The sequence below is a fragment of the Sylvia atricapilla genome, chromosome 15 (genome assembly GCF_009819655.1).
Source record: "Sylvia atricapilla isolate bSylAtr1 chromosome 15, bSylAtr1.pri, whole genome shotgun sequence".
In the NCBI taxonomy this organism is placed as follows: domain Eukaryota; kingdom Metazoa; phylum Chordata; class Aves; order Passeriformes; family Sylviidae; genus Sylvia; species Sylvia atricapilla.
This window is the reverse complement of record NC_089154.1, coordinates 7,280,877-7,307,803: the sequence shown is the minus strand read 5'-3', so window position 1 is coordinate 7,307,803 and position 26,927 is coordinate 7,280,877. Positions and strand designations below refer to the sequence as shown.

At 46.6% G+C, this 26,927-nt stretch overlaps 1 protein-coding gene across 6 annotated transcripts in view; it reads left to right on the top strand.

Moving 5' to 3' along the window:
• The window catches only part of ARHGAP17 (Rho GTPase activating protein 17), a 40,783-nt gene that overhangs the window by 11,209 nt on the left and 2,647 nt on the right, over window positions 1–26,927 (top strand). For 3 of the 6 annotated variants that reach the window (XM_066329939.1, XM_066329943.1, XM_066329940.1), the window contains exons 2-19: window positions 6,677–6,716; window positions 10,276–10,380; window positions 11,187–11,263; window positions 12,363–12,474; window positions 12,678–12,754; window positions 13,439–13,550; window positions 14,205–14,273; window positions 14,431–14,512; window positions 16,639–16,766; window positions 17,141–17,252; window positions 17,784–17,865; window positions 18,309–18,389; window positions 19,019–19,132; window positions 19,484–19,575; window positions 19,702–19,858; window positions 21,111–21,332; window positions 22,894–23,057; window positions 23,695–24,282. In XM_066329939.1, coding sequence (XP_066186036.1) covers window positions 6,677–6,716; window positions 10,276–10,380; window positions 11,187–11,263; window positions 12,363–12,474; window positions 12,678–12,754; window positions 13,439–13,550; window positions 14,205–14,273; window positions 14,431–14,512; window positions 16,639–16,766; window positions 17,141–17,252; window positions 17,784–17,865; window positions 18,309–18,389; window positions 19,019–19,132; window positions 19,484–19,575; window positions 19,702–19,858; window positions 21,111–21,332; window positions 22,894–23,057; window positions 23,695–24,282 — 2,414 coding nt within the window. Of the gene's footprint in view, window positions 1–6,676; window positions 6,717–10,275; window positions 10,381–11,186; window positions 11,264–12,362; window positions 12,475–12,677; window positions 12,755–13,438; window positions 13,551–14,204; window positions 14,274–14,430; window positions 14,513–16,638; window positions 16,767–17,140; window positions 17,253–17,783; window positions 17,866–18,308; window positions 18,390–19,018; window positions 19,133–19,483; window positions 19,576–19,701; window positions 19,859–21,110; window positions 21,333–22,893; window positions 23,058–23,694; window positions 24,283–25,270; window positions 25,295–26,927 lie in introns of all 6 variants that reach the window. The other 3 variants (XM_066329942.1, XM_066329941.1, XM_066329944.1) reach the window with 2 other exon arrangements.

Genomic DNA, 26,927 nt, shown 5'->3' with positions numbered 1-26,927 from the left:
TTCTTATAGCAGAACTGTACCCAGCTAATTTTACATAAGTGATTCTGCATAAGTAAGAGGTTGTTTATTGCTTGGGAGGGAGAGGCCTTGGGTGAGAATAAACTTGTAAATGTAAATAAATACCTTGCAGTTAGATATTAAAAGCAGTTACCAAGACGTGGTGAGGAGGGTGTTTATGTATTTTTTTAATAAATTATGTTAATAAACTGACGTGTTTGGAAAGCTCCAGTTCTGTAGTGAAGTACAGTATATGAAATGCAGGTTGTAGTACTTAAGGGGGAAAAAGCAAAGCATAAGAAGTATGTCATCATTTGATAAGCTACACCAGAAACTTTTAAAAGTTTATCTCAGGTTCTTTGGTTACTAATTTCTGACAGCTTGTCCTAGGACTCTTTGAGGAACAAAACATGAGCCTGCTACTGGATTTCACCTTCTCTGGATTTTAGCAGTTAAAATGTTAATCCCCTACAGCAGCACTTCGCCTTTCCTTCAGAGGCTATTAATAGTTTCACCAATCAAATGCACTTTTTAACAGAAGTTGCATTGTTATTTGCATAACAGAGTTTTGAGGGTTTTCAGAGTAAAAAGAATATGGGGGGAGCTTTAATAGCTGTGACTTTGTCCCAGGTCTGAAACAGGAGGTCAGCAGTCAGTATTTGCTTTGCTGGGATAGCAGGTGAGTAGAAGCACTGAATTGTAAATTTAGTGTCAACAGAGGTTTACAAGCTGTTGGACTCATCAAGCTGCTCACTGAAACATCGCTTCCTTCCCTCAAACAAAACTGCTGTAAATTAGCTGCTACTTTTAGACCACAATTGTATTTTTGCCTGTAGAAAGTTCAGCCTAAATTCATCTCAAATTTGCAGTGCTGTGGCTCAAAGTGATCTACCCACCTTTCTTTGACTGAAGTTGACCGTGCTTTTGTTGAACTGCATCACCGTTTGGTGAAATTCTCAAGGAGTGATATTAAAACCACCCAGTGTGTGTTTTACAAGGGGGAGCTGTGCAGGGCCTTGCTGCAGTGCCTGTCCCTCCAGGAGTGGCCTGAAAACAGGATTTGGCTTGAGCTGTGGTTGTTCTCCAGAGCTAAATTTACTGCCTTGCTCCAGAGCCCAGCCTTGGATCCATTTCCCGGAGACAGGAATTTCAATCCCCTCCTGTTAGGAGCCTGTTTCCCTGCTCTGCACAGGAGCACTCTGCTCCTCTTCCCAGGATTATCTATCTCCCTGCAGCCTCAGAGAGCAGGGCTGAGGTGGGAGATCCAAGCTGAGCTCGGAGAGTGAGTGACCAAGCACACTTTGATGGGGGAACTCAGTGCAGGTCGTGAAGAAGGAAGGCAAAGCAGCAGAAATCTCTGTGTATCCACTCATTGATGCCTGAATTGTAGTTGTGCAGCTCTGAGGTGTTTGGATCCCTGAAATGTTTTGGAGGTGATGCACCATTTCTAAGGCACTTCTAAAGGACTGGAGCACAGGAGTTGAAGCTGGTGGGTGAGTTCCAAAAGAGCAGCCTTTGGTGGGATTTCTGTGTCACTGGAACGTCTGTGGTCACCAGATTTACAATTAAATCAATTTTAATACATGTACAAAAGCTTACAGTTTTAATTTGGGTGAAAAATGAGGATAGGAGGCAAACTAAAAGTCATGCTGATGGCTGGTTGTGTGTCGTGTTGCCTAAATACTGGTGTTGAAAGTGAGTGGTGACTAGCACCTGACAGTGTTCTTTGAGTTATTTTTAGATATTTGAAACGCACTTCAGAATATTGATGCTTCCCTTGGGGTCATGCTGGTTTCCTTTCAAAAGTTAGCCTAAGGTCAAACAGGCAGGAGTGAGTCGGTGGTCCTGAAACACCTTGGAGTTGTATTTTCTGTGGAGTTTGTCTTGGTGAGCGTTAGGAAAGCAAACCTTTTTGAAGGGGAATTGTCACCTAATTCTGGATTCCTTGTTTTGGAGCAGAGCTGCTGATTCTTTCATTTTTCCTGGCAGCAAGTGCTGCCTATTGTATGTGGAAAGCAGGCAGGATGTGCTGCCAGCCCGCCGAGGTGCTCGCTGTTACCTCACCAGCGAGCTGAGCTGGTTACTCCTGGTAACAAACACTGCCTTTGTTTGAGGAAAAACCACCCAGCAGGGAAGGCTGGCTTTAATTCTGTCTCCTGCTTGGGGTGGATGTCTCCTTGCTTCCACTGAAACCTTTCCAGGGTTGTGGGCTTGTCCCTGCCCTCCCATGGCATCACCTCTGCCAGGGCCCCCGCCCAGCTGGGTGACTCAGGGCTTGGTTTCCACGGTGACATTTCAACTGAGTCACTTGTTCTGCTGGCAGTGGCCAAGGTTTTATGGCTCTTGTGTCAGGTTTCCTTCCAGGTCAGCCTTTCAGGAGTGTGGATTTCATAGAATCATGGAATGCTTTGGGTTGGAAGGGATCTTAAAGCTCATCCAGTGCCACCCCTGCCATGGGCAGAGACACCTTCCCCTGTGCCAAGGTCCTGGGCACAGCCAGGGATCCAGGGCAGCCACAGCTTCTCTGGGCACCCTGTACCAGGGCCTGCCCACCCTCCCAGGGTGGAATTCCCACCCAATATCCCATCCATCCCTGCCCTCTGGCACTGGGAAGCCATTCCCCCTTGGCCTGTCTCTGCAGGCCCCTTAAAAAGTCTCTTGCTGTGGTTCTGTAGCTTTGACCTGCCTTGGAGATCAGCTCTGCTTCAGTACTGATGCTCCAGTGATGGGCAGGACCAGGGGGCTCTCAGATACAATTTAGATGAAGCATTACTTCTTTTAAATCCCCAGTGGCAGGTTTAATAGACCCTCTTCATTTTATATGTGGAAATGTAAATTCTTTCCCGATGGAAGATAAACACCTTTATCTCAGGAATTCCCATCTGCTGTTTCCAGATGTACAGAAAAGACTTCTGGCCTGGAAGTGTGAAGGAGCTGCAAATTGCCCAAGTGAGGGGATCAGTTTTTAACCTGTGGAGTGGGAGCAGTTCTGCCCACCCTTCCTGGGCTGAGCCAGGCTTTGAGCTGCAGCAGAGCCCTGTGGCTGAGCTGGGCTTCAGGCTACGTCAGAAAGAAGGGAAGAAGTAAAGGGAATTAAAAGGAATTATACCACAAAACACTCTGACAGGAGTTCAATTAGGGGCACATGGAATGCATTTTTAAAATGTCACAGCACACCGAAGTATTGTGATTAACGTGTCTAGATTAAAAAAATGCAGTCTTTCCCTGTAAAACCAATTGGCATTTTGCTTGGAGTGGGTTAAGGCCATGCCACCCCCAAGTAGGAAATGGCACCAGCATTTATATTCCGTATCATATTTCGTGCCAAGTATTAGCTGTCTTGAAAAGAAGATTTGCTTGAAGAAACAAGAGTTAAAAATGACAATTTCTCAGTGTCCTGGGATGGTGGAGGGCAAGGCTGGCTCTGCTCAGGGTTTGGCTGGACCTGCCAGCTGTGCTGTGCTCGGAGCCTGCCCTGCCCTTTGCTGCCTTTCCCACCCTGGAGCTGTGTCAGGGAGGCTGTTTGTCCAAAGGGTGAACTGGGGGAGCTGATTTGGCTGAGGAGCAGCTGTTTCTGTCCAGTTATTCCAGTTCTTATATCCCAGCTGTGCCAGGGCTGGTGTCCATGCAGGAGAGGGGCTGTGCAGACATGAGGAGGAGCACACGAAGCTCTGCACAGTGGGCATGATGTTGTGCTAACTGTGTGAAAGTACTGATTGCAGAGAATTCAGTAGCTTTATCCCCTTTTGTCATTAAGAGGATTATTCCAGCCATTATTTATAGCCATAACAAGTGCTTGTTCAGTTGTGTTTTTACAATCAGTCTTTTAAAATGCACTGCTGGCTTGAGACCTCAGTGCCAGTTGATTCATGTCAAGGTTCTTGTGGTGCAGCAGAGAAGCTTCAGTTCTCAGAAACTCCTTTCCCAGGGGAGCAGCTCCATTCTGCTGCAGTGGAGCAGTGCCAGGCTGGCAGAGATTTTGGATTTGGGCAACTGAAGGCCCTGGTGCTGTTGCTGTGGTAGGTGGGGTGCCAACATTCCTGGGCTGCTGCCCTTGCCCTCCTCTGCCAGCACCACCTCTGGGACTGCCACCTCTGTCCCCAGGGGTGTGGGGAGGCTCTGGTCCCCATTTCCCTGTGGATCCTGCCCTCCCAAGGCACAGGGACAGGACCATCCACGGTGAGGGGCTGGGCAAGGCGTGCTTTCCCCATTAGAGGCTTGGAGGGACTTCATTTTGCAACCCAAGTTTAACTGTTTGGACTGAGTGGAGTTGAGCTCTGGGAATGTAAACAGCCCTGGCTGCCGCAGCCTGGTCTTCAGAGGGCTCAGCCTGGGCTGGGCTCAGGGTGTCCCATGGGGGAAGGAAGCTCCAGTGCAGGGTCACCAGGCTGGTGGCCAGTGACCAGCACTGCTGGGCTTGGGGAAGCCCTTGGGAACACTCTGCAGTGAACTTGATTCCAGATCAAGAACTGGAATCCAGTTCTTGATTCCAGAAGGGTTTCCTCATAGCTTCAATTAGATAAGGTGCAAATAAGTCCTAGCAAGGGCTGAGGACAGAAGTTCAGCAGTGAAAAAGGAAATATGTTCTTTTTCAGAAGTTTGCTGCTTTCCTGATTCACTGGCAGAGGGAATTAGCATCCCTCGAAGCTGCAGTTGGATGTAAACTTCAAACTGGTCATACCTGTAATTCCAAGAGAGGCAGAGGTTAATTCCAAGGGAGGCAGAGGTTAATTCCAGAGGAGCCAGGTCCCTTTGATGGTTTGCTGCTTTCCCCTGTGCAGAGAGGAGCTGAGCTGTGCTGCTATCACAGGGTTGTGTTTTCTCTTTCATGGTTGTGTTCACTGAAAAACAACATTATTTAGTGGCTCTTTCTTGGCTTCCTTATTAAAGGTGGAATGTGGGCCTGCAGGAAGGGTGAGGTCTTCCCTCAGTGTACTTCCGAACCTGACATCACCAGGGGCTGTTGTGACTCTGCCTGGCCACGCTCCTGCTGCCACCCAGGGCTGGGGACAGCATCCCACAGGGAGATCTGCATTATCCTTTAGCTCCTGGAGAAGCCAGTTCAGTGTCCAAAGAGAGCTTAAGAGAAATAAGTACAATTATTTTGCACTTCACATAAGGATCCATACTATGTGGGTAACCACACTTAAACTGGGAACAAACTTCTGCTGGCACTTTACTGAGCCATCACTGCTTTTTCACTCCCATGGATAGAATGTCCCAGCAGAAAGTAAGGGAAGGAGAGATCAAACTTGGTATTACTCTAAAGTTGTAGGGAAGCTCTATTCTAATATTTGAGGGGGTTTGAATTAAAGTTGTGGCTACAGCAGAGTGGGTTTTGCAGGGATAAAATACATATCTATAAATAATTGCTCTCTAAGAGGATGTAATTTCCGTCAGACAAAATATTTCTGTTTGGGTGGGAGAAACGTTTATCAATCTTGTCTGTGTTTTCCTCAACAAATAAATATTCCAGTGCTGTCAGAGTATTTCAGCTGCTATTGTCTGAGCCTGGCTGAGGTTTGGAGCTTTTACTCTATTCTGGCACTTAATTATTAAACACCTTGTGGTTCACAACTAGTTCAAGCAGATAATGTGCTGTAAAATCGAAATCAAATAGATGCTTTAAAAACACCCACCCAAACCTGAAGGAATCTTGTCCTTGGAGGCTTTTGGCACGTTCAGCTGCCGAGGCCAGATCAGGAACAGGAGCTTTCCGTGCGTGCCCAGGTTTGCAGCGGGTTCTTTGACAGATTGCAGGATCTGATAAAGTCTGGAGTAGCTGAGGGACTCTGGCAGCAGCAGGGGAAATTCTCTGAACAGGAAAAGTGTCCTGGAGTCCCTCCAAGAGCTCCATGGTGTAGATGTGTAGTAACGGTGGGCAGCAGAGAGGGAGAGACCAGGGTGAACTGAATTTCTTGTTATTTTATAGGCCTGGCAAAGGGGAATCAATCACTGTTAGAGACAGAGAACCAGCAACAAATAAACCCGTGTCAGCATGAAACAGTTCAAAGTTTGTGTAAACTGGGATGACAAAAGGTGTGGAAGTGTGTGTGTAAACAGAGGAGTGTGTCTGTAGCTTTTGTCTGAAGTGTGTGGAAGCAGTCAGGAGTTTTCTATTGAAGGCAAACTTTCCTGGGAATACCATTAACTTCTGATGAGCTTCTCGAGTACCAAACCTCTGTTTTAGTATTAAGGAGTTCAGCAAGATGAGGTGATGGGAGGTTTCTGGTGAAGGTTGTGTGTGTGAGGTTAAGAGAAGCTTCAGGCTGCCATTCCCACTGTTTCTGAGGGATAAAGCTCTGCAGTGCTGCAGTACAAAGAGCTGATGGTGGCTCTTCTCATGGTTTTATATTCCTTTATATTCAGGTGCATTGGTTGCAGTTTGTTTTGGCTTATTGGTTGCAGTTTGCTTTGGGTTGTTCCACGTGCAGTTGGAAATACCGTTTGATGCAATGGATTCGGGCTGTGGGCTGGGCATTCCAGGGATGTCAGGGTTTCCCAAACTCCCTGTGCTGGGAGCCAGGGCTGCCTGTGACATGCTGAACATGCTGGTGTTTGCAGCGGGGGCAGTAATGGGATTGTAACTCGGAACTGAGCAGGTTTTGTTGGAATTGTTGAGGCAATCTGTGACCCTGAACATGCCAATTGTCTGACAATGTCTTTTTTCCTCCCTTAGGGCTGAGAGAACAGAGGTACTCAGCGAGGACCTGTTGCAGGTATTGTAACATCCTTCATATGGATTTTTTTTTTAATGTTGTGATGTGTGAGCCTTCTGAGGTTTGTGGTGTGGGGATGTGAGGATAAACACTGCACGTGTCAGGGGTGGAACCTTGGATGTCTTTGACTTTCCAGCACATGAAGAAACGGGTACATTTTGAGTAGGAAAACACAGTTACTTCTGTTTCTGAGTCCAATCACGTGGCTTGGTAGAGTGGAGGAGGAACCATTCTTGCTTTTAATGAGATGAACAGGCTGATAAGCCATGAACCATTGGTGCTGATGACTTGCCAGTCTGTCTGGGGAGGATGAAGAAACCCTGGCTGGGCACAGCTGGTTTCTGTCCTCACTGCTCTCACCTGAACAGATCAGCTGGGCCTTTAGAGAAGTGGCACAAATCATTCCAACTGCTCACTAATAAAGTCTGTTATTGCCTGAAGTAAGTGTACAAATGCTTCTTGTTTGGCTGTGCTATCTGTTCTCAGATTTGTCATGCTGACATCGATTTGTTTGCAGACTTGTCATCTTTGTGCAAATTTATCATCTCGTCAAACACGACTTTCGTGGTGGAATTTAAACTGCAACTGTCACATTAACGAGGGTGACTGATTCCACGGAGCAAATTTGCCTGCAGACTTGTCCTACATAGTTGTCTTCCTCTGGTTTTTTTCTGCAGGGTTTATAAAAAGAACACAGATTGGTGAGGGAAGTCCGGCTGGCTGCTCCTGGGACCTCCAGTGTGGTGGTTCTTTCTGATTAATTACAAATCATCTCAGCCTGCTTGAGGTCAGGGCTTGCAGATGGAACAGGGGAGTCAAGCAGATGATGGAAGTGCTACTGGTTCAGAGCTCTGCAGCTGCCCAGGTTCAGGTGTCAGCCTTTAAACACAATTTCAGCACAAATACACAGAATTATGGAATCCCAGACTGGTTTGGGTTAGAGGGGACCCTAAAGTCCATCCAGTGCCACCCCAGCCATGGGCAAGGGACACCTCCCACTGTCCCAGGCTGCCCTCAGCCCCATCCAGCCTGGCCTTGGACACTGCCAGGGATCCAGGGGCAGCCACAGCTGCTCTGGGCACCCTGTGCCAGTGTCATTGAAACATTTCACCCTGTTTTCAGGGGGTTGCTTTATTTAAACTAAAACTACCTTCCCGGTTTGACAGTTCTGTTCTTAATTTCTGAGGAGATGTACAGCTCAGTGCCACAGAGGATGTTAAACACCTTGCTGGCCTTCGAGGGCCCATCTGCTTTCTTGCTTAGCTGCAGAATAGTAACAAGAAGTGAAAGCCAAAAGCTCTGCTGCTCGTTGCCAAAAAAATTTTGCAAGCAAGGCTTTCCCAGGCCCCGAGCAGCCTGGCTACACCCAAGTGGAAGAATTTACTCACTTGTTTGTTTGTTCTTGGGGGCTTGTGCAGGGGCAGGAGGCTCTTATCTAACCCAAGAGTTTGGAAACGTGGTGCTGCTCACTTCACAAACATGGTTCACAGTTGGGCTTTTTTATATTTAGCTCAGGCTTTGCCACAGGATTGTTACAGCTTTTTTTTATTCTGTTTTCTGAAGGGTTGTGCTCCATTTCAAGTGCCTGTTCCATGTGTTTCATCTGAAGACAAAGGCTATAATTCAGTACTGAAAAGGCCTTTACAATAGCCCTGCTTTCTGGCAGATAATCAAGCAGTTGCGTGATGTCCTGTGCTCTGGGGATGCCCTGAGGGGACAGACAGCGTGGCCTGTGGGTCACATTGTCACTTCAGAGGTGGCTTGAAGGAGATGAATGTCCTCTGGTTTTCTTGACATCTTTGCACTAGAAAGCAGATCAGAGAGGAGAGGGTATGACTCTGAAGTTTCAGGGTCATGTTGCTCCTATCAGTCATCTGCCCTGGGTCTGCAGTTCAGGGTGCCTGGAAAGAGGCTGCAGGGAATGTGGGTGCCTTTCCAGGGAACCTGAGCCACCATCCAGGGCTGCCCAGGGCTTTGGGATGTGCCAGGCTCTGACAGTGGCTCAAGTCCAGGATGTCACCCTGTTCCAGGTGGGGGAAAACCCTGTGCTCAGACTTAGACTTTAACTGCCTGACCTTGCAAAAATGAATTCTTCGGTAACAAGAGGATGATTTAGAATGTGGTGATGGTGCTTCCTCCCTGAGAGGGTGGGGAGACCCTGGCACAGATGCCCAGAGAAGCTGTGGCTGCCCCTGAGTCCCTGGCAGTGTCCCAGACCAGACTGGACAGGGCTTGGAGCACCCTGAGATCATGGAAAGTGTCCCTGCCCATGGATGGGCTTCAGGGTCCTTCCAACCCAAACCATTCCAGAATTTCATTTTGAAGATAACACAAGAGAAGTGAATTATCTTAGCTGCAACAATAGACACCAAACAATACCTGCTTGTTCTTTGATCTCCACATGGGCTTTTTCCACCTGGACTTAATTTTGAATTTGTTGCTCCATGCACTGATAAAAGGCAGAGCCTTGTGCTCTCAGAGCAATCTCTAAGCAGTTTCTCTGCAGCTCATTCTACCCTAGCAGATTTTTACTGAGCTTTTTGGGCACTTCAACTTGGGTTCATATTGCTCTCCTGAAAATATAATAAAAGTGATTTTAGAGCTGTATAAAAAACTGGAATCTGTTCAGATTTCTACAGATATTTTTTTCCCCTTGCTTTTTAAATAGAATCCATTCCAAAGGGCCTCCTGTTATTCTTGGTGAGTCATCAAAATGCAGATAAACAGCATTCTTTGGGTGCTGTGCACGGAGAGCTCAGTGCCATGAGCGGTTCTGTCCCACTGCTCATCACTTTGTTTGTTTTTGGTGTTCTTTGAAATAAAATTGTCCAAATTCCTTACTTAGAATCCCTTAAAAGAACAGTTTATCATGTATGTGTTTGTCCTATTCACAGGCTGTGTATTAAGCCATGTTTGAATTAGATGCTGATAAACAGAACTCTTGTTTGGGCTTAGACTCCTATTTTTTTAATTCCATATCCCCATTTGGATCCCAGTAGTCTCTTCCTGAAAATACTGTTTTGCTCAGCGTGTGGGAGCTTTGTCCTTGTGTTTAACAGCCAGGGAAGGACGTGCAGGAGGACCTTGGAGTACAGGTTTGTACAGTGGGAAGGAGCTGTCAGACATGTCTTCAGCACCTGCTTTACAAGGTCACAGTGAAAACTACGAGTTTTCCCAGTTTTTTTTCCCCTAAATGAGTGTCTTGGATACCTGGATGTGCCATTCATCTCAGATGGCAAGTTTCACCCTGATTCCCTTTTGCTGAGATGCCAAGCAGGGCAATGTTTTTTCCCTTTCCCACTTTCCAGTGCCATGAGCTCTGACTGAATTTCCGTGCCACTGAAGAAAAAACCAATTTCAATCTCCCCCCCCAAGCATTTTTTGCTGTCAGGCACTTCTGCTAAGCAGCTGCACTTCTTTGTAAGCCGGAGAATTTAAGAAATCTGCAACTCGGAGCGATGTGTGGTACAGGGGGGAAGGTTTTCTGCTGAGGCCAGGGAAATAACTTCTGGTTTTTGTGTTGTTTTCTCTTCCTCCCCTGTCCCCCGGGGCTGCACAGATCGAGAGGAGGCTGGACACAGTGAGGTCCGTGTGCCACCTGGCCCAGAAGAGACTGATTGCCTGTCTGCAGGGCCAGCATGGCACTGACCCTGACAAGAGACACGTGAGTACAGCCCTGCCAGGCCAGCTCAGCTCTCACTGCAGCTCAGGGAGCCAGGCTGTCAGAGCAGCTCACTCTGGCACTGGTGAGACCCCAGAGAAACGCCAGTGAGACCCTAGAGGAAAACCCCAGTGAAATTCCAGTGGAATTCCACTGAAACCCCATCTCACCACAGCACAGCCTGGGAGCACCTCAGCAGTTCCAGGACACTTCTTGTCCCTGCAGTCTGCTGGGTGCTTGGAGCTCTCCTGACACCCAGCTAGGGGAAGGTAATCTGCAGCTCTGACCCAGCTCCTCACATCTGGAGTTGCCCTTGGACACTGACACCTCTAGCTGGCTGGAAATGGTTTTCTGTACACATTTGGGTTCTGTCCCTCCTTAGCAAAGCCCTAGGTAGGTTTTCTTAAAGCATCAGAACCAGAAATAATTCACATTAACACTTTCTCCTTTTATTGAGTCACAGAGACCTGAGAGCAGGGGCACACAGGACCTCTGGGACAGACATAACAAACTGGTTGCCTAAATCTCAGCTTAAAGCTGTTTATCTCTCCTTGGCAGTAGTTGAGATACGCTTTGGGCCAGTCATTCCAGCTAAAACTGAGAAGAAAGTGCTTTTCAGAGTGTCAAAGAACAGGAGTCTTGGGGCTTGAAACTTTCTGTGACTTGGCATTTTCTTGGAGTCCAAGAATGAGCTGTATTTGTGTAATAGAAACCATATGGAATAGGAGCAAAACCTGAGAGGGGATGTGCTGGGGAAGCTGGAAAGAGTGAGCAGCACGAAGCTAAGCACTGTTCCTTCTGTTCCACAGAAAAAACTTCCTCTAACAGCTCTGGCTCAAAATATGCAAGAGGGATCCATCCAGCTGAGTGATGAAACTCTGCTGGGGTAAGTGTTTGCTTCTTTTTCCTGACTTGCTGTCTGACATCTTATTGCCTGCAGGGCTCTAATTAGAACCTCTGGGTGCACAAAGGCTGGTTTCAATCTAATAAAACCTAATATTTCTAGATTTTTTTTTCTCTAATGCAAAGGGAGAAACAGTGAGTCAGCAGTTTTTCTGGAATGATTTGGAGACAAGTTTTAGGCTGAATTGCATTCCAGAGGATTCTGATTCTGTGCTATCATACAAGCTTTTAAAATGGCTTTTTTCCTTATGGGTTAGTAGAATTGTCATCTCCATCTGAAGTTTAAAATATTATGTATTTTACAATTAAACTGCATTTATATTTTAAACTGTGTTCTGCAGGTTCGAATTGATGACTTAAAATAATGTCAATTTGCATTAATGGCTCCTAGTTCAAAGTAGCCCCCATTTATCTGTCCTGGCAAAGTGGTTATTTGCAATTTACAGGAAAGTGGCTGAAACAAATGAACCTCCATGTGCTGAATTCCTGGAGCCAAGTGGGTTTTTTATTTGCTGGTGGGAATTCTTATGGAGACAGTGTAGAATGACCTTAGAAACCTTTGAGAACATATTTCTGAGCCACTGCAAGAGATTTGAACCTGGGTAACAATCTTACAGAGTAGGGGTTTTCCTTATAACAAGCATAAAATGAAGGTTAAGTCATGAGTTTGGAGCCTGACACTGCTGGGCATGGGATTGCTGGGAATTAGGGTGTTAAGACCTTCACATTAAAGGGGCTTAGGAGAAAATGAAACACTGCATTGAGCAATTTTTCCTGCATCTGGCAAGATGGAAGGATGGGCTTGGAAATAAATACTGACTCCTGTGCCCTCAGGGCTGGTATAATCACCTGGATGTCTAAAAGCCTCCCAAGTGTTGTCAGGGCTCAGGAATTTAGAAGACAAAGGTTTAGTAACACCACCTGCCTAGCCCAGATTTCTCCAAGAGAGAACAGTTGGGTCCAGGCCATGAAGGGATGCTTTGTTTTCTACAGCACAAAGCTTTCCAAAGCTCTGCTCTGCCTTGAGTCCTTCTTCTTCAGTCAGTGGTGACTCCCGTGACAATTTCCTGTAATTCTTACAGGAAAATGCTGGATACCTGTGGGGATGCGGAGAATAAACTGGCAATGGAGCTCTCCCAGCACGAAGTACAGATTGAGAGAGAAGTTATAGACCCACTGTGCCTGCTGACAGAGGTGAGCCAGCTCAGCCTGAGAGGAGAAACACATCTGGATTGATGCATGAAATGAGCAAAGGTGCTTTATCTCAATGCTGCTATTAAAAAATTGCTTAAAGGAGCCCTGTGTTAGCAGTGGAAAGTGGGTATGAAACCTGCCACATGCCGTTTGTTACAATGCACAATTTAAAACTCAATCTAAGCCCCTGATTCTCATTTCAGACAGAGATCCCAAACATTCAGAAGCAGAGGAAGCAGCTTGCAAAGCTGGTGCTGGACTGGGATTCAGCAAGGGGAAGGTAGGAGAGCATTTCAGTTACTGGGTGCTTTTCTGTCCATGTGAACTCTTGTTGACATCTCATGGCATCTGCTCTGATCACTGCTTGCTACTGAAATGCTGCTGAGCAGGCAGTAGGTGAAAAGGGACAAACTTACATTTAGGTTACAGCAGAAAAGGACCCATGACTGCTAGATCCAAACACAGTCAAGATTTTGGAGTTCTTACATGCTGGTATATAATTGGAAAAATGTTGGAAACTCATCCAGTTTCCAGTTCATGCAAGTGTTTATCTTAAAAAAGGAATCACTGAAGTTTTTAGCCTAAAGAGGGAACAGGGATCTCTGTGTGTGACTACACCAAGTGCTTTGACAGCCCTGAATGTAACCATCTCCTTGGGAGGGTCCTGGGTTGTTCCTCTCACCCCTGACTGCCTTTAAATGGTTTTATACTGCCCTGAGAATTGGTGGAGCCATTTCAGCATATCCTACAACCACATTACAGACTGGGGCAGATCCCTGCTGATTTTTATAGTTGGATTATGTCAGCATGTCATGAATGGTGTGTTTTGAACCTTTTAGTTCTGTTGGAAAACCTCTGGAACTGTGGGGTTTGTTTCCTGTTGAAAGAAACCAATTCCAGGGGAGCCACAAGTGCAGATTCATGTTGAATATTGATTTCACCAAATGAAACTTCTCTTCCCCAGATACAACCAAGCCCACAAGACTTCAGGAACAAATTTCCAAGTGCATCCTTCAAAAATAGAATCTCTTAAGGAGGAGATGGATGAAGCTGGAAATAAAGTGGAGCAGTGCAAGGTAAGGACAGGATGAGTGTCCCTTCCACACCTCCCATGGAATTGCCCAATTGTGCAGCTGCACATCATGTGGCTGTGACACTGTGTGTCCTAGGGGCATTTTCATGCCAGCTGATCTCTGGATTACTTTAGTTCAATGAGGAACTCCATCCAGGGTGTTTCTAAGTTGGGAATTTGACATGATTTTCAGTTTCAGTCTGAGCCAGCTGTATCCAGGCCATGTGTGAACGTTCAGGGTGTCTGGGTGCTCCAAGCCATGGAGCAGCTGGGCAGTAGGAGCACCTGGAGGAAACTGAAGCTGGGTCAGCCCAGGACCTTTCACAGCTCTGAGCAGTTCACATTCATTTTCACTTCTCAACAGCAAATGCTCCATTGAGTACTGAGAACTGAAACCATTTTTATTAGTACTTTCCTTTGAGTGCTATAAATAACCGGACTGAATGGCAATATGTTCTTGACTGAAGGGGGCAACTGCTTTGCTGGATAAAACCAGAGTTCAGATTTTTAAACCATTTTCCTTGGAGAACGCTTGGAGCAGAGCAGGTGCATTCCAGCTTCTTAGTTCAAACTTCCCGCAGGCAAAACACAAAAAAACCATGTCTCTCTGTAGGATTTGAGGTGAGTAAATGTGAGTAAATTTGCATCTCTCCCAAAGGATCAGCTGGCTGCAGATATGTACAGCTTCGTGTCCAAGGAGGGGGAATACGCCCGCTGCTTCGTCATGGTGAGTGTGGGCACTGGGGCTCTGCTTCAGCACAGCTGGGCACACACACTCAGTCCTCAGAGATGACATTTTGTGTGCTGAACCTTTAGTCTTGTCTTATGTGCTCATCAGAAGCTAATGCTCTTTTTGTTTTTTAAAATGTGGCTTCTGTTCTCAGTTATTAGAAGCACAAGCAGATTACCATAGAAAAGCATTAGCAGTCATAGAAAAGGTCCTACCCGAAATTCAAGCCCATCAAGGTAAAGTAACCTGTGCTCTGGCTGATGCTTCTCCTTGCCTGTGCCACCTATGCACAATATTCTCCTCCTCTATCTTGATTCTCTTGCATGCAGACTGATTTAATAAGGCCATTTTGATCTGCTTAACAATTTTACATTCCCAAGCATAATTCCATCTTCGTGTTCTCCGGAGTTCTCCAGCCATGTTTAACACACTAATAAAATGTTAATTAAGGATCTCTCTGATACCCAGGAGGGTAAAGGAAGGATTTTTCTATTTGCTTACCTGTTTTCCTTGTGCCCTTTTGCTAAGTCACACCTGGCTCTTCAGGCCAATGAAAGTGTCATTGTGATATGGTTCTTGAGTGATTACAGGTGATTATCAGGAAAACTCCATGGATTTTAAGGAGCTTGATTTTTCTTTCCCCCCCTCATTTTGTGCAGTCCTCTTTCCCAGAGTGCACTGCTGGGAAATTGAGACTTTCATCTGGTTATCAGCTTTAAAAAAAGTGAATTGTACAGCTTCATTTCTTCCCTAAGAAGAGCTGGAACTGCTCCTAAGCTTCCACTGTCAGGGGACTTTCAGGTGTACCACTGATGATTTGGGATGAAGATGCACTCTGTGTTTGGAAACTACTCTCCAAAATATTGGCCATGCTGTCCCTGAGTCTTTGGAGAAATAGATGAACAGAGTCTGAGGGAAAATAGAATCTGAGCTGGGGAAGGCTCAGGTATCTTCAGCTGATGAAGGTTGTAAGAGATGAACCGATTCAATACATAAATCAGTAGGAGCACTGTGGTGTGGGCTATCTGCACTCAGTGTGGAGAGGAGGGAATGCAGACGTGATGCTGGTACAACAGCAGAGCTCAGCAGAAGGTTCTTTGTGGATATGGCTGCTTGAAATTTGTTATTGTTGCATGGAAAGTCTGTCCAGAGCAGCTGAGCACCAAATGCTTCAGAACAGACTGGCCTCCCTAGAAGGTGGCTGGGAGCCATGGTGGCCAAGTGGCTGAATGCAGGGAATTCCTCACCTTGTGTTTCTAGCTGCAGTGTAAATTAGAATCCCACAAAGGTTTGGGGTGGAAGGGACCCTCAAGCCCATCCTTGCCGTGGGCAGGGACACCTTCCATGATCTCAGGGTGCTCCAAGCCCCATCCAACCTGGCCTGGGACACTGCCAGGGATAGGAGCTGGGACTTTGAACAAGTACTGAGGTTTCTTTTCCTAAGTTTGCTGTAACTTGCAAAGGTTGGGAAATGTCATGTGCATCTCATGGCATATTAATGAGAGGGACTAAAACCTGACAGGGGAGGTGACTGATGTGTTTTTGTAAAGAAAAACGGTGAATTAAGTCCTTTGCAGAAACCCTTTGCCTTCAGAGAACTCTTTGAAGTCCTCTGAAGTTTTTGTCTTTTATGGCCTCTTCTCCACATAAAAGAAATAACACATCTGTACTAACAATAACCTTTTACATCTGCATTTTTTTCAGTTAAAATGGCACAAATGGGTCAGAACGTGAATTGTAGGAAAGAGGAAATTCACATTCAATTTGGAGAAATTTGTGCTAATTGGAGCTGAACAAGAATTGACAAATTAAATTGACAATTTGAATGTTACAGTGCTGAGCTGTTACCGTGGGAATTCTGATGTGATACACTGGGGCTGTTAACATCCATTGTAATTTGATGATGTAAAGAATCAAATTTAATGAATAAATTTTTTATTCACAGCTCAGTTTTTATTCACCTTAAATACAGTTAGAACAAAAATCAGCCCAGGTCATGCAGTCTGGACAAAATTTTCCTCACAGATTTTTGCAGGCTGGAGCCAAAACAGTGTTACTGCAATGTGCAGCCTTGTGCTGGCACTTGTTGAGGTTTGTTATTTATAATTCCAGTTATGCACAGAATTTGTATGTGATATTCCATCCAGAAAGATGCAGAAGTATTTTTTTTCTTGACCACCAGCAGCCTCATTTTCTCTCTGCTCATGATCCAAGGGACTTTACCAATCAAGGGCTGTAAAACTCCTGCTGTAGTCTGAACATTTCTGTGCTGTACTAGAGGCTTTCTTCTCTTCTTGCCTGGGCTATAATTCAGGGGTTTGCTAGATAATCCTGCTCAGTGCTTTGATACTCTCCAACTTAGACAAATGGACTGAAAAGCCAGCTTTTGGAACTCCCCTGGAAGAGCATCTCAAGCGCAGCGGGCGGGAAATCGCCGTTCCTATCGAAGCCTGTGTCATGATGCTCCTGGAAACAGGGATGAGAGAGGAGGTGGGTAATTCCAGATCACAGAAATGGGGGAGAAGGGGCCCAGTGAAGCTCATTCTGTTTGTTAACATCTTGCCTAACTACTTTCCTCAGTAAGCAGTTGATAAATGTTTCGCCACAGGATAAGCTCAGCAGTGTGTGAAGGATCTCGGGGGTGGATGCACATACAATGAAAATTAGGGGTGGGCTGAGGGTGGGAAAGAATTGAACCATGGTCAGGGGGCAGTGACAGGACACATGAAGGGCCAGCTAGGTCAGCTGTCAGGAAAGGCACCAAAGCTGGAATGTTCTAAAAGAGGCTGTTGTAAAACTGATGCTGTTCCATGCTTGTGCCAGTGTGTGGTTACCAATCAATACATTTAATTTCTGTGATGCAGGGCTTGTTCAGAATTGCTGCTGGAGCCTCCAAGTTAAAAAAGCTGAAAGCTGCCCTGGACTGTTCCACTTCCCAGCTTGATGAGTTTTACTCAGATCCCCACGCTGTTGCAGGTATTGGGAGTGTTGTGAATCCGAACCAGGTGTAAATTGCTACAACACAACTTTGTGCTGTTGATCTTCACAGTTAAACTGGGAGAAGTGACAATCGGCTGCAAGTTCACTGCACAGTTTGACACAAATAAGTGTAGGTTGCCCGTGCTGATCACACCTGATGTATTTGTTACAATGGTGTGGAAAACTCGGGTGATCACAATGCCCCACCTGTCACATCTCTCGTGACAGGAGTGTTAACATGGTCAAGGTAGATGTGAGCTGTGTGTAGACTTAAATATATCTTTATATTCCTTTGTCCTGAAGAGATGATTCAGAGTTTTATAGCATCTTTCTGTCAGATTGCACTAATTACCGACAGACCCTTTGTGTTGAGATCTGAGCAGTTCACTGGGGAAGTGTCAGGCCTTACCACTTTCCCTGGCACTTGGAATTTATTGCCCAGATAAAACTGCAAATGTGAGGGCAGGATTTTCCCTGAAGTGTGAAAGCAGTGGCTGAGGAGCCACCCTGTCCCTGTCTGCATTGCAGGTGCCTTGAAATCCTATTTGCGGGAGCTGCCAGAGCCTCTCATGACCTACAGCCTGTATGAGGAGTGGACACAAGCTGCAAAGTAAGCATGCTAGAAATAGCTGTAGAGGAAGTCCTGCTGCATATTTCTATTCAGTTGGATTCTTCATAGATGAATTCAAAAGAAACAACCAAGCTCACACAGTTATTTGTTGTTTTACTAACGGGTATTTTGTGCAACAAATTATTTTAAATAATAAATGGCTTAATATAGATTGCACAGAATGTGGTGAACTATCTGCTTTATTTAACTATTAGGGCTGCTTCAGGCTGCTGGTTGCACAGTATTGATGCTCAAGCAGTTTTGTTGCAAGAAGAGATAATTCAGGGATCTGACAAGCAGGTTAATGAGTACAAAACATTTATTTGGCATAAGTGGAAGTTTATACAATTAATTTCTGCCCTCAAGATGTAATGGCTTTGTTTTTTTCTTTTCCTTTTTTTTTTTCTTTTTCTTTTTTTTCTTTTTTTTCCCTATCCTTTCAGTATTCAGGACCAGGATAAGAAGCTCCAAGAGTTATGGAGGATTTGTAACAGATTACCTGAGCATTACCGTGTTAACTTCAGGTAGGTGTGAACATCTCTTAGCTCAGCTGCTTTGCACCTCAAAGCCAATTAAACTAAACTCTAATCCAGGTGTGCTTTTCCTGGCCAAATTCAGTGAGATTTTTTAAAATACCTCATTTCATGCAGCAGTGGCCATGCATAGGTAGTGTCCTCAGATTAATTCTCTATTGACTGTCAGGAAATAGTGATGCACAGAGCCTTTCTACTTATGGCTCACACTCTGCTCTTTGCTGCAGTTTCCAGTCTTAGAAATCACCTGGATGTATCTTAAACATCTCATTTTTCCTTTTGGTTTTGCATTTTGGAAATGAACTGGAACAAAACCATCTCTGGTGATTCCTAGAAGCATAGAATTTCCATTACAGGACCTGAAGCTAAGCCTTTTTCTCTGGAAGTATAACATTTCTGTGGTTCTGTTTTGCTAAGTTGGGAGCTGCTTTCTTTGCTGTCCAGTTCAACTTTTATGATTCAGGAGTAGAAACTTTGGGCAGCTGCCAAGCAAGAAGGCTGCTCATCTCATTTCCGTGCTGTTGGGACCTCTCTTTACAAGTTCTTGAATTCTTATTTATTTGCTTTCAACAAGAAATGCTTGTGGTTCCTGTGTTTAATTATTTCTTTCCTTTTTGAAGGTATTTAATCAAATTTTTAGCCAAGCTTGCCCAGAACAGTGATGTTAACAAAATGACACCGAGCAACATCGCCATAGTCTTGGGCCCCAACTTGTTGTGGGCAAAGAATGAAGGGTGAGTTCTTTTAAAAAAGTTTCAAAGCAGAAGTGGGTGAAGCTGTAGAATGGGTAGGCTTAAATCCTTTAGTCTATTCACAGCAACAGACTGTTTACCTAAAAAATATTTCCAGGGTTCTTTCAGCCCATGCCCCCAGGTCCTTTGAGGCAAGAAGGTTTTTAGGGGTGTTTCCAAAAGCTGTGAATGTTCCTGAATAGTCTGGAGTCCAGCACAGTTGCTCCTTCTTTGGTACTGAGGAGTTGATCCATCATGCTTAGCCTAAGTTGTTATTTAGGTAGTCTGAATTGATTTTAATTTTCTTACTTTGATGGAAGTCTGAATAAAGTGTTCTTCAAATCTGTCCTGCAGATCCCTTGCTGAAATGGCAGCAGCCACTTCAGTGCATGTGGTAGCAGTTATTGAGCCCATCATTCAGCATGCAGACTGGTTCTTCCCTGGAGGTGAGTTCCTGCCACAGCTCAGCAATTTCACATTACCCTGCAGGTCACTCTCAGTGGCTGTGCAGTGAGGCACGCCTTGGGATGTGTGTTTCTTAGGAGACATTCATTCTGTCTGTCCTCTTCCAGATGAAGATTTCAATGTGTCTGGGGCGTTCGTGGCAGTTCCTGCTGTTAATTCCAATCACTTGTCACACACTGGCAATGACTATGAATGTGGGACCCTGGAGAGGAAGAGGCCTCTGAGCATGACTGTGATGGAAGGGGATTTGCTGAAGAAGGAAAGGTAGGTGTAATTCTCAGCTTAGGGGTCGATTATAACCCTCTTCCAATGAGGCTTCAGTCAGACACCTTCACTGGTGTCAGGAGAGAGATTTAATGGAGCTGCTGTAGATAACAATAGTGATTTATTTCCTGTTGTTGCAGCCTGAGGATGGCTCAAAGGTAATGTACTGTTACTTCCTTCCAGTTACACTTCTGCATGATAAATCCCAAGCAGATACTGCTGCTCCCAGTTTCCATTCTGGTGCAGCTTGGGGGTGGTCTAGGATTCACTGGAACAGAAGTGTCTGCAGTACCATCTCTCAGTCTCTAACTTCTGGTATTCCATGGCTTCTCTTTCAAAGCCCATAAGCTGAGGTGGTGTTACCTGGTGCCTTCATGATAAGACTTCTGAGTTGATGATGGTACAGTATTGCCACAGCAAGCAGTAGAATGCTAAAAACTCCCAGTAAAATGTGCTGTTTCCCATATAACATGTAGTGTAATGTTCATTCTTATCACTCATCATGAGTATTCAAGTGATGTGATTGTTTTTAGCTGTTGATGCAAATATTAAGTTGTTATCTGTTAGCTGTGAGCAGCCACATGCAAATTTGTCAGCACTCACAGAGGAAGAAGAAAATCAGTTCAAGATTCAGTGTTTAACACAAGAAGAATAAAAGAATTTCTAGATTGAATGTGCTGTATGCATTCTAAAATCTGTTAAGAGTTGAGGGTCTGTTTCTCCATTGTTCTTGAAACACAAATAGAATGATTTGGGTTGGAAAGGACTGTAAAGGTCTCTCATTCCAACCCCCAAAATCAGAGCCTGTCTCCAGTAGCTTTTTTTGACTCTCTGCTGCAACTTAGTGTGTGATAGAAACAAAATTCATGTGGCAAAATCCCTTTAGTCAGGAGCTACTGTGGTATGTAAGGAAACATCTGTATTTACATGTGAGATTCTGAGTGCTCTGACCTCATCGTCATCAGTGTTTGTCTCCAAATGTAATTGAGTAGTTCGTTCCTTGACGTTTAGCTTATCCCTCCTGTGGGGATAAGCCAAATCCCGTTGCATGTCTTAACACTGCTGGTGTTCTGCAGCCAGTGGAAGCTTTAACATCGTGGTGTCGTGCAGCCAGCCGAGCTTTCCTCGTCGCTGCTTTGCATGTCGGGGTTTGTCTGGGGCGGGCTGGGCCACCCGGAGTCCTGCTGCTGCTGCTGCTCTGCAGCACCTGGGGGTGGCCGCCTGCTGTGTTCACTCTCTCTTCTCTCTGTAGCTTTGGTGTGAAGGTGCTGGAGTTCCCCGCGACCCCGCGGCGATGTGGCACTGTAAACAGAAAGCTCACATCGCCCGCCTTCCAGCCGCCGCTGCCGCCCTGCGAGCCGGTGGCCGAGCAGCCCTGCCCACCCACCGGGGCTGAGCCCGGCCCCGGGGCTGCCCCTGCTCCCTCTGCTGCCCCAGCAGAGCAGCCCCACGCTCCAGGCGCTGAGGAGGCCAGGTAAGAGGCACGGCTTGTGCTGCTGGCAGCTTGGCAGCGGACTGGTGTCACCTGGGACAGGCGTCTCTGCCCCTCGGGATGTGCCTTGGAAGATGTGGGCAGCAGGGCAGGAACTCTCCTGCCGTGGGTATGGCTCCAGAACTGACCTTCTGAAATAACACACATGGTTCTGGATGTTCCAGGACTGGGCTTATAAAATAACACACACGGTTCTGGGTGTTCCAGAATTGGCCTTCTGAAATAACACACGTGGTTCTGGATGTTCCAGCATTTGGCTTATAAAATAACATCCATGGTTCTGGGTGTTCCAGAATTGGTCTAATAAAATAACATCCATGGTTCTGGGTGTTCATCTTCTAATATAACATACATAGTTCTGTCTGTTCTGGAGTTTATCTTCTAAGGTAGTGGAATTCTTGGGGGGGGGAAAAATGATGCTGAAAAATACAAATACAGACTCTTATTTCTGCTGCCCACACTGACCTTCCCAGGTTATGTTCTAGAGGTGTGCACACAGGTGATACCAGTTTGCTGCTGAAGGAGCAAAACCTACAGTGGCAATACCAGAAACCTGTTGGTCTTGTTTGTTGTTTCTTGTACACGTTATCTGGATATGTCTTGTTTTGTTGATTTGTCTGTAGCAAGTGTTAGTGATGAGCAGACTTGCTTACTGGAAAACTGGCAGTCAGTTTAGCATATTTCAGGATTAGTTTCTTTAGGACAAGTAGGTTCACAGGCTCTTTGCTATTTAATTTCTCTTGAAGCTCTGCAGTTGTGTCCCTGGACTCCAGGGCTGACTGCAGCAGCCTGACTTCCTCCTGTGAGGTGTGGAAACAGCACTTTGCTCTCAGCTCTGAGAGCTGTGACAAACCACGTGTGAAGCCTGCAGTGCCTCCAAATGTCAGCCTCAGCACCTCAGGGTGAAATCCCACCACGGGGTTTGATGCAGCACTGACTCCTGTGCACAAAGCTTGTTCTCAGGTGACATATTTACAAACCCAGCTCGTTTGGAAATCCCCTGCGGACCAGTATTTCCTCCACAGATGGCTTTTGTGGCAGAGGCAGCTGAAACAAAACCTGTCTCAAAGTTGCACTTAAAATCTGCACAGCCTCTGTGCAAGTACTCAGAAATGATGAGCAGCATCTGGAGAAATGGCCATTGTAAAGTGCCAACAGAAGTGAGTAAAGTCGGTCCTTTAGAAATTGCTGCAGGTGACTCTAAATGTAGAGAAGTGAGAGAAGCCTGCAGGTGCACAGCCACAGGAGGGGACCTGCCCAGAACCACCTCAGCTGGCTCATCCTCCATCGCCACCCATCAACCACTGCCACAGTGTTCACCACTGAAACATGTCCTCAAGTGCCACATCCACATGTTTTTTGAACACTTCAGGGACTGTGACTCCACCACTTCCCTGGGCACCCATGCCAGGGCTTGACAATGCTTTCCATGAAAATTGTTTCCTAATATCTGATCCACAGCACGGTTTGTAATGGAACAGCTGCAGCCGAGCCGGGTAAGGCACGTCACAACCATCTCTGATGTGGGTTTTTTCATTTGCAGTACCTCCAAATCCAAGGACAACACGTCTGCAGGCACTCCTCCCCCCGTGAGGAATGGCAGCCAGGCAGGCCCTGCCCCGGGCCAGGCAGCCCCCAGCACCTCCCAGCTCTCTGTCACCCAGCCCCAGAACGCTGCTGGTCCCAGTCCCCACGCCCTGAGGAGAGGTGTGTGTTTGTTTGCTTTTCAAGCCACTGTGTTCCAAGCCTTGATGTACTGCAGAAATGCTGCTAAAATAACTTTATCAGCATCTCTGCCTTTATACAGACAGCAGTTTAATCTGTTGGCTTGTCCCCAAGGCCTGGCTGTAAAGCTGGGACTTCTGGACTCTCTCTGAATGGTGATAGTGTCACCACTGCTGTTTAACAAACTCTCTCAAAAGCTATTGATCAGTAAATGCTTGAACTTGATAATGCACTGGTTTATTTTGATCACATAGCTGAGGATATTTTGTGCTACTAATTGTTTTCTTCCGGAGCTTGGTTTGGAATCCTAGAATTCCAAAATGGTTTTGGGTTGGAAGGGGCCTCAAAACTCATGTTGTTCTGTCCTCTGCCATGGGCAGGGACGCCTTCCACTGTCCCAGGCTGCTCCAAGCCCTGTCCAACCTGGCCTGGGACACTCCCAGGGATCCAGGGGCAGCCACAGCTTCTCTGGACACCCTGTGCCAGGCCCTGCCCACCCCCCCAGGGAGGAATTCCTCCCCATATCCCATCTAACCCCATCCCTGTCAGCGGGAAGCCATGCCTCGTGTCCTGTCCCTGCGTGTCCCTGATGCTGAGCTCTCCCCTCTTCTCTCCACAGCTGTGAAGAAGCCAGCACCAGCTCCCCCCAAACCAGCCAACCCTCCCCCGGGGCAGCCAGGAAGCCAAAGCTCTTCCCCAGCTGCTCAGCCACCATCTATCTCTCCAAAACCACCGGCCAGAAGCTCTTCTCCTCCTGCTCAACACTCAAACCAAGGAGCAGCCCAGACCTCCTCCCCTTCCCAGGTTTCTGCACCTCGGAGATATTCCAGCAGCCTGTCCCCAATCCAAGCTCCCAGCCACCCTCCCCCGCAGCCCCCGACGCAGGCGACTCCTCCCCTGCAGCCCAAAAGCAGCCAAGCATCTCCCGGGGAGCAGGGAGCGGATCAGCCCTGCTGCTCCCTGCCGCAGACTCCCACTCCTCCCGACACTCCCCCGCTGGGGAAGCGCCCGGGCAGCGCCCCGGCCGTGCCCCCCGAGCCGTGCCAGGCTCCCAGCTTACCTCAGAGTGGCACCTTGCCCCGGCCACGGCCCGTGCCCAAGCCCAGGAACAGACCCAGCGTCCCTCCTCCTCCTCACCCTCCCTCGCAGCTGCCTGCGGATGGGACGGCTGCAAACCCCGCCCAAACGGCGTCCAAAATTGTCACAGGTGAGTGTGACAGCCAACGCTTCTGGGGGGCTGGCAGGGCAGGGAATACTGTCTGGAGCTGGGGTTCACACAGTGCCTGGAGCTGGGGTTCACACAGTGCCTGGAGCTGGGGGGAAACTAAAGAGCACAAATCACAGTTCAGAGACTCAATAGCTCTTTTCCGCTTAAACGCCCACCCAGCTGCTCTGCACGTCATTCCTGGGGCAGAAGTGTTTGGGGGCAAGTGGAGATGAACTTTGGTTATTTTAATTTTTTTGCCTCTTTGGAAGAAAACTGGACGCTGTGACAGCAGCTCGCTGAGGCTGTCTCCAGCTCAGCATCTTGGCAGTCAATTCTGCTTGTACATCTGTTGCCAAAAAGCAAATATTTAGAGGAGGGAGAAGATGTAGCCAAGGATGGTGGATTTCAGCACATACTGAGATAAGAAAAGGGCACAAGTGGTCACTGACACGTGTTCTAGTAGGCAAAACATGCAGAGAATGTTTTACCTTATCAGAACAGAGCCTTCTGATGTGCATTTAAGTTGGACACCCAGAAGCTGAAGGATCGCCTGTATTAAATTGTATTTCTTAGGTCAATATTTATTGAGCTTCACATTTTAAGTGCAGTCCTTGCTTTAAGACAGTCATGAAGTAAAGAGAAGTTTCTTCTCACAGAAGCTTCATGAAGCTTGTTACCAATTTGATTGGGAAATGCTACTTTTTATTAAAGATAGTTAATAAAGTTTATTTTTTTAAAAAATGTAATTGCTGAGGCCATTCAAAACCAGCAGCTTTTGGAATGTTTTCCTGCTGAGTCGCTGCTTATTCTGGGAAATTCTGAAGGGAGAGATACTGAGTGTGGGAGACTAATGCTTTTAAATCTACTTATAATTAATAATGGTCGAAACTTTCCCATGACACTGCAGCTTCTCTAGAATTAGACTAATGTATTGGAATGCAGAGTATCCATTCTGTTGCCTAACAGCTCTACCCCAATGCCTTCACAGGTGGGGATGGTTACTGCGAATAAGGTTTGTACTCACAGAAACTGCAATTGCAGCTGAACTGCTCCTGTTTGTAGCTTGAGTTCGGACATGTGCTTGGAACTGTGCTCTGCCAGCTCTGTGTCCTCATCCCTCCATGGGACATGTGCTCTGCCAGCTCTGTACCTTGTCCCTCCATAGCATTCTGCCTGCCAGGGGCTCTGAGGCCTCTGCTGCTCCATTGCAACAGGCCTGTGAGCATTGAGTTATTCCTTAAGTCCCTGGAACGAATTAACACTTCACACCAGACCCCCAGAATTAGTCCCCAGGTCAGGTGTGATGAGTGACCTGTTTCCAACAGGCTTGTTCTCTTCAGTCCAGGCAAATATCATTTTTCCTACAATTTGGTGGTTTGTGGTTACATTTTAATGTAGCTCTCACTTCAGTTTTGTAGCTATTGGAGGGCTTTTTTGCAAAATCCAGGCTGGTGTGACTAAAGCAGTGGCAGAACAGCCCCAGCAGCACCTGCCCCATGGCAGGTTGGCTTCAAGCCTCCTGCTCAGCCCCAGCTCCTGCACACCTCCACTCACTTCTCCCTGCCCAGCAGGCTGGGAGGTCAGGGCTGCCTGCCTGAGTTAGCTCAAGGTTTCCCTGTTTGCAGCCGGGACACTGAAATCAGTATTGGATTGAGAAGTCAGGCTGGAAATCATTTAGGTTTGAGGGTTTTAGTTAATTGGAGAAAGAGGTTGCCCCGAGAAGCTGTGGCTGCCCCTGGATCCCTGGAAGTGTCCAAGGCCAGATTGGATGGGGTTGAAGGAACCTGGGATAGTGGGAGGTGTCCCTGCCCCTTACGGGATTTCATGGTGAAACCAGCAGTAAATGAGCTGCTTAAAGCAACTGAAAAGGAGCTTTGATTTTTAAAATAACCGACTTCTCCTGGTTGTGCTTTTGTCAGTGTATTTAAAATATGAGGATAATTTATTCCCAAAGTGACGTCAGAAGTGAGGCTGGGCTCTGCATCTTGACAGCACTTTACAATGAAGTTAACAGCAGCAGCTGTGCTAATGAATCAAACTTCAAGGGAAGACTTAATCTAAATTTCCAAGTGTTTCATAGTTTTGACCGTATTTATTTTCATTTTAGGGTTTTCCTGGTTCTGAGGAAATTGCTTCAATGATAGCAGACAGGGAGGGTTTGTTTTACCTCAGTGTAATGGGAGAAATCCTGGTCTTGTAATTAACATCCAGCTGGGGCTGCTCCATTAGAATTGGGCACGGCAAGCACCTGCCAGAGGGGAGTGCAAACCGGAGCAGTTTGGCCCAGGCGTGTGCTGTAAACAGCATGGAGCTGCCATGCAGGAGAGCTGCTGAGGGAGGAGTCTCTCCAAAACTGGTGAAGGGACCTAGAAGATCCAGCTGAAATTCCCCTGGGGAGGGGTTGAAGTGACACCTCCAGTAGTACACTCCATGCTAAAGCGTTCACCTTTTCCAGATCAATGTGTTTTTAAAGGATTAATAATCTGAATTAACACCACCACCTGTCACATAAGAGTGTCTGCTCTAATATTCACACCTGCACATATGAGCACTCACAGACTCACTAATTCACAATGTGCAGCTGCTGTTTTTAATTTGAACCTTAACGAGTGGAATGAGGGAACAAAATTAAGGTGCCAGCAGAC